Source organism: Erythrolamprus reginae, chromosome 8, assembly GCF_031021105.1.
Source record: "Erythrolamprus reginae isolate rEryReg1 chromosome 8, rEryReg1.hap1, whole genome shotgun sequence".
Lineage (NCBI taxonomy): Eukaryota > Metazoa > Chordata > Lepidosauria > Squamata > Dipsadidae > Erythrolamprus > Erythrolamprus reginae.
This window is the reverse complement of record NC_091957.1, coordinates 20398267-20404945: the sequence shown is the minus strand read 5'-3', so window position 1 is coordinate 20404945 and position 6679 is coordinate 20398267. Positions and strand designations below refer to the sequence as shown.

The following is a 6679-nucleotide window of genomic DNA, read 5'->3' as shown; positions in this document are numbered from 1 at the left end:
ATCAGAACACTGTTTTCCCCAATGCCATCACTCTGCTAAACAAATAATTCCCTCACCACTATCAAAATATTCACTAAGGCTGCATTTATTTATTTATTGGATTTGTATGCCACCCCTCTCCGAGGACTCAGGGAAGCTCACAACATATCAAAACATTACTATTCATTATTATTAGTTTTCTCCTCTTTCCTATCATCCATCTTCTCCCACTTATGACTGTATGACTGCAACATGTTGCTTGTATTTTTACAATTTATATTAATATTGTTCCCCGGTTGCTTATTTGTACCCTGTGATAATCATTAAGTGTTGTACCTCATGATTTGACAAATGTAGCTTTTCTTTTATGTACACTGAGAGCATCTGCACCAAAGACAAATTTTCCTTGTGTCCAGTCACGCTTGGCCAATAAAAAAAATCTATTCTATTCTATTCTGGGAATAGCAGAGTGTATGTGTATTTATACAGTGCCTGTAATATGTGACTTTTTAGTTGATTATTGGGGCCTGTTGATGACTGGCTTTTAAATCGTTGGCCTTCACCTTCGGGAAAACTAGAAGCCTTTAATATCAATTTGCTCAGTTTTAAGTGTTGCCCCTCATGATTCTTGACAAATGCATTTGAGAGCATCTGCACCAAAGACAAATTCCTTGTGCATCCAATCACACCTGGCCAATAAAGAATTCCATCCATCCATTTTATTAATTGTACTTGATATTGTCAGATTCCCATGATGCCATGCAGTGGCAACTCTGTAGGCTGTGTTTTTAAGTTCAGGATTGGCAGAGCCTTGCTGGGTGATGGCGTAATGAAAGCAAATTAGGGCAGTTCCTAATATGGCTGTCTGAAGGAGGTACAGTAGATCTTTGTTATGTAGAATAGACTGGTCCAGACTACCAACAAAGGTGGAGGGGGATGAATGAGCTGGGCCATTCCTTAATGGCACACTGACAAAGATGGACGGGGGTTACTAAGAGTAATTTTTCTACCTAAAAGCATATTTCCGTGGATATTCTATATAATACTGTATTTTGCTTTTTTAAATATCTCTTATATTTCATTTTTTTAGGAGGGGGTGGATGTTAACTTCCTACAATATGCTGGTGATTAGGACTCCTGTTCACCGAGGAAAGGCCCCACTTCCCAGACTTCAATCACATCCCTGGCTGTTTTTGTGCCTGCTCATCCGACAATCTTAGCAGCTGTAAAACTGAATGTGTGTTTTTGTTTGTTGCAATATGAGGCTACCTCTGTCGTCTGACCTCTTGCTTCTGTCCTGTCTGTCCTAAATAGTCATGGGGCAATCCATGCAGGGGATCTGGTAGATTACACTGGAGGTATCTCCCACCTCCAAGCAATCTCTACAATGCGTAATTCACCCTCGTACAGTTACTCTGAATTTTTGTGTTTTGAGAACTTGGCTTCAGAAATATGTTAAATGTTAATAATCAACACCCTTTAACGTCATCCTTTGCTTTAGTGTAAAGTTCATTTTATGCATGTACGGTATTCTTCTCCCTTTGTTTTGCTTCCGGTGTTTTACTGAATAAAAAACTGGGGAGGGAAATTACGTCTCTGAGCTAGATTTTACCCAACAACTTAGTGCAGATGAGAGATACCTGGTTATATTTAATATCTCGATACCTGAACATAAGAAGAGCCGTGCTGATTCGGGCCAAAGCCCATCGAGTCCAGCATTCTGTTTCACAGAGTGGCCCACCAATTGTCCATGGGGATCTTGAACAGAAAGGCAAAACCCTCCCTTTCCCTTGACCCCCAATAAATGGCACCCAGGGGACTCCTGACTGCCTCAACCAACATAGAGGCAGTACTTGGACATCCCTTTCAATAACCACTGATACACTTGGCATCTCTGAATCTGTCTAATCCTGCCTTGAAGCTATCAAGGCTGACAGCTGTCACAACCTCTTCTGGAAGTGAATTCCATAAACCAACGACCCTCTAGGTAAAGAAATATTTCCCTTTATTTGTCCTCACTTTCTTACCTATGAGCTTCGATCAAGTCACAACTTAAACGCCATCTTTCAAGGCTGAAGAGACCGAGGCGTTGCAACCTGGTTTCATAAGGGAGGTGCTCCATTTCCTTGATCATTCTTGTTGCTCTTTCTGCACCTTTTCCTGTTCCATTATATCCTTCTTGAGATGCGGTGACCAGAACTGTACACAGTACACAGTGTGGTCTCACCATCGATTTGTACAGAGACAATACAACACTTACCGACTTATTTTCGATTCCCTTCCTAATCATGCCAAGTATGGAATTTGCTTTTTTTACTGCTGCCGTGTACTGGGTTGACATCTTCATTGAGCTGTCCACCAAGACCCCAAGATCCCTTTCTTGGGTTGTCTCAATATACCTGGATATATTTGAATAGCCACAAGCCAAGGCCCAAACTGGATGACTTTCAGTAATCATCGATTTGGTTCAAGCAGGGAGAGGAGAAAAAATAAACCATTTTTATTTTTTAAAAATGTCTCTTTTCGATTTGAGCAGAGCTCATCGGGAGCACGTCCCCTTCACGGATGTTTCAATAGGCGGGAAAATATTCCTTCAGATTCCTTCCCTTCCCCCTGAGCTGCAAGCAGTCCTTCTTCTCCTCTTCGTTTGGCTAAAGCAGCTAAAGATTTGAACGTCTTTGGTTCATAGATAGCTAGATCAGCTAATGATTTCCGGTTCAGTTCTAATTGACACTGCAATGTGGGAGAGATAAAGAAAAAAAAGAGAGATGAGTTGGTCTGATTCTGGATGTGTATTTCCTGTTATTTTTATCCTATCCAACCAGCAGATAAAGGCACAATTGGAATATATTGTATATATTTTAGTTGTCATAGACAAAGAAATATTAGGGGGAGGGAATGGTCTCTGAGGATGGGTTATGCACTGTATTAATTTTTTTCCTTTTCCTTTTTTTTGTATTTAGATATATGTGTGCTATGTTTGTATTACTTATATTTAAAATAAAAAATAAAAAATCCTATCCAACCATTCTCAAGCAAGGAAAAAAACCCCAGAATTGAACTTTGTACAACATATATATTGTTTTATATATACTAGAGAATTTGGCCTGCTATGTATATATTTGGACAGCCTACTGCAATCCTTCCCCATTTAAAAAAAAAATAAATTTAAACTCACTCATGCTCACATTGATGAATCATAGCCCCTATGGCCATCAATGAGACAGAAAAAAATAAATAAACCAAAACCCACCCCACCTTAAAGTAAAAGAAAACATTCCACATATAAATTTAAAAGGATAAAATAAAGCAACACTAACAAAAAAAGTAATGCTAAATTGGTGGTGTCTTTTCATCGCCTATAGGCTACAATGTTGAAAAGCATCTGGAAATTTACAATAGAAGAAAGGGGGAAAAAAATCAAAGTCAATTACCTTATAAAGGCCACTTATGAAATTATGGTACTTCACACCATGCTCTAGCGATGCCGCTTCGATCCTGGTTTCCCAAAGCTGAAAATGCAATATTCGTAAGATTTCAGTTAAGAAGATGTTTGCATAGCTGTGGGCCATCCCTATATTAGAAATCCAAACCTAAAATGAATCTAAAACCCTGCTACTTAAAAACAATCATGCACATTCATCCCATAATAATATATATTCACATCGTGGTGTGGGCTGGAGTAAGGTGTTAACACTCAACAGCCCCAAGCCTGCCAACAAAGGTGAGTTTTAAAACCTGGCAAAAGGCCAAGACGTAACTTGTGCATGGACAATGGCTATGGAATTTGATCATTTTTAACTGAAACTATTACATAAAAACACACACAAGACATTTTATATAATATTCAATTAAGGATGACCATATTTCTTTCATCTCTCTCTCTCACACACACACACACTTTACATTGTTGTATTTGCATTGTTGCTTGCTTTTCTCTTTTTGGTTATTCAACTTTGTCCCAATCTAATAAATAAAAAAAAGCACATTTGCTTAAATGATCCCCCAGCAATTACAGAAGGTAGAAACCCAGCAGAAAATGGGTGCTTCAGTATGCACAATAATTTTATAAACATCTCAGGGTCCATTTGGAGCGAGCAGCATAGAAATACAAAATAAAATACAATAAATAAAATAAATGCCTTTGGCTCTTCCTTACAATCCTCATATCTTTCTTTTTGAGGAACCTGGCCCTGGTGGCGTACACAAAGGCCCTCCGAACAGCTCGGTACGCCAAGCTATAGCAGCGGTTCTTCCGTCCACGAAAATGCTGGAGAGGAGGGAAAGGAGGACGCACAGAGATCAAAACAAAAATATTCCCAATCCTCCTCGATACAAGAAGCTCCTAACTCATCAAAACCAGCCTTTGAAGGTGTTGCGTGGCACAACTGGAGGTTGTGCCGAACCCTGAAATTGTCACCCTGTCCCTTAAGCCCACCCATCGAGCATTGCAATGATCCATATATATGTAGGTCTCATACATAGTTCAAATCCCAGTAAGGGTATGATTACTTGATGAGGGCAAATAAGCCTGAAATAGATCTATAGTAGTCTCCCTTCCTTTTCACTATCAGCAAAAACATGTTACATATATACACTGCTCAAAAAAAATAAAGGGAACATTTAAACAACAGAATTTAACTCCAAGTAAATCAAACTTCTGTGAAATCAAACTGTCCACTTAGGAAGCAACATTGACAATCAATTTCACACACTGTTGTGCAAATGGAATAGTTGTGCAAATGAAATATTCAATGAGGATATTTCATTCATTCAGATCTAAGATGTGTTGAGTGTTCCTTTTATTTTTTTGAGCAGTAGTGTGTATATGTGTGTGTTTGTAAATTCCTGGCGACGTTTCAACGAAGTCCAACTCGTCATCTTCAGGCTGGTTCTTTCGGCGTTGTTCTCCTGAGCAGAAAGCTGAAAGCACACATCTGAATGAATAAAATATTCTCATTGAATATTTCATTTGCACAACTATTCCATTTGCACAACAGCCTGTGAAATTGATTGTCAATTAATGTTGCTTTCTAAGTGGACAGTTTGATTTCACAGTTTTACTTGGAGTTATATTCTGTTGTTTAAGTGTTCCCTTTACTTTTTTGAGCAGTGTATTTATAGGTTATTTGAATACTGTATATATAGTTCAAATAACATATGTTATTAACTAACCTAACATATGTTATACCATTTAATAATTATGTTATCAAATAATCTAACATGTTATTTGAATATTATTTAAATAACATGTTATTTGAATATATATAAAATTCATATAACATATGTTATAACATATAGGTCTTTCATACGTTATATGAATATATAACGTATGAAAGACCTCTAGCTTCGTCCTTTCCTCCTGGTCTCCCATCCCACCGTCTCCCAGGCCCGCCTAGCTCCCATAAAGATCAAGTTATTGACCCTTCCCTTGCTCGGGGGTTCAAAGGAGGGAAGGTGGGCGGGAAGGAAAACTGGGGAGGGGGGGAGGATGGATTATTGGGGGACCCCCTGGCCCAGAGGTAGGCCAAATTGGCTCTTCTATGACTTGTGGAGTTCAACTCCCAGAATTCCTAAGCCAATCATGCTAGCTTCAGGAATTCGGGGAGTTGAAGTCCATATGTCATAGAAGAGCCAATTTGCCTAACCCTGCGGCCTGGCCTTACCCGGGCATGTTTGAGGATCAGCTGCTTGCGCCAGAATCGGTGGGTCGGCAGGCTGCGGCCCCAGAGCGAGAAAGTGAGGAAGACCATGGCCGGCGGCGTCGACCCGTCGCTTTGCAAACCAAACGGCGGAGGGGTCGCCGGGATGGAGGCGACTGAGCCACGCGGTGCAACTTCTTTTTTCTCCCCCCTCCACTTCCGGCCGCCGGACCGCAATTGCCGCTGCACAAAAAGATAAACGGAAAGGGAAAGAGCGCGCTTGGTGTCGTCCCAAAGTTCCGGCGCTGGTGCGGTTGCGGGGGGAATAAAGGGGGAAGAAGCCGCCATTTGAGTGGAAGAAGGGATGGGGAGGGAAGAGGAAGAAGATCGTTGCTTTCCGATGGGGGTCTTTGGGGAGGGGAACGGCCGTCGCTTCTTTGCACCGGGCGATCTTCGTCCCTTTTTGCCACCGTTTTAGTCAGTCGCCCCGCATAAAGAGAAAAGGGGAAAGGCCGAACGAGGAGCGTGAGGCAGCTATGGTTGTGATCGACGCCTCCCCCATCCCTACCCCAGGGAATTTAAGAAAGGGAAAACTAACCCGTTTCCTGTTTTTTTTCCACTTTTGGATAATTTGGAAAGGCTCTATCCGCTAGTGGTTCTCAACCTTTCCAATGCCGTGACCCCTTAATACAATTCCTTGTGTTGTGGTGGCCCCCAATCATAAGTTGAGCGCCAATTCTCCCAACAGAGCTTGAAGCTGATTGGCAGGAAGGTCAGAGGGACACCCCCACTGTCAACGCCTGATTGGTCAGATTGTAAAAATATGTCCCTAGGCGCCAGAATTGAAGTTTTAGTTCCTAACACCATGGGAAATTTGTCTTTTCCCGTAGTCTAAGATGACCCCTGTGGAACAGTCGTTCGACCCCCCCAAAGGGGTTCTGACCCCCAGGTTGAGAACCACTGCTATATCGGATCGGGGCTCGTTTAGAAAGGGAGACCACGAGGAAAGCCCAGCTTTGGCCTCAGGAGGAGATCAAACTTTCTGGAATGAACATGTT

At 41.3% G+C, this 6679-nt stretch overlaps 1 protein-coding gene across 1 annotated transcript; it reads right to left on the bottom strand.

Annotated features, from left to right (window-relative positions):
- Positions 1 to 2457: 2457 nt before the first annotated feature.
- Positions 2458 to 5860, bottom strand: MRPL20 (mitochondrial ribosomal protein L20). Its single transcript, XM_070759194.1, has 4 exons — positions 5646 to 5860; positions 4139 to 4249; positions 3414 to 3491; positions 2458 to 2712 (listed from the first exon to the last, which is right to left on the bottom strand). The coding sequence occupies exons 1-4, from the start codon at positions 5730 to 5732 to the stop codon at positions 2539 to 2541; spliced, it is 450 nt and encodes a 149-aa protein (XP_070615295.1). The 5' UTR covers positions 5733 to 5860; the 3' UTR covers positions 2458 to 2538.
- Between the last annotated feature and the right edge of the window lie 819 nt (positions 5861 to 6679).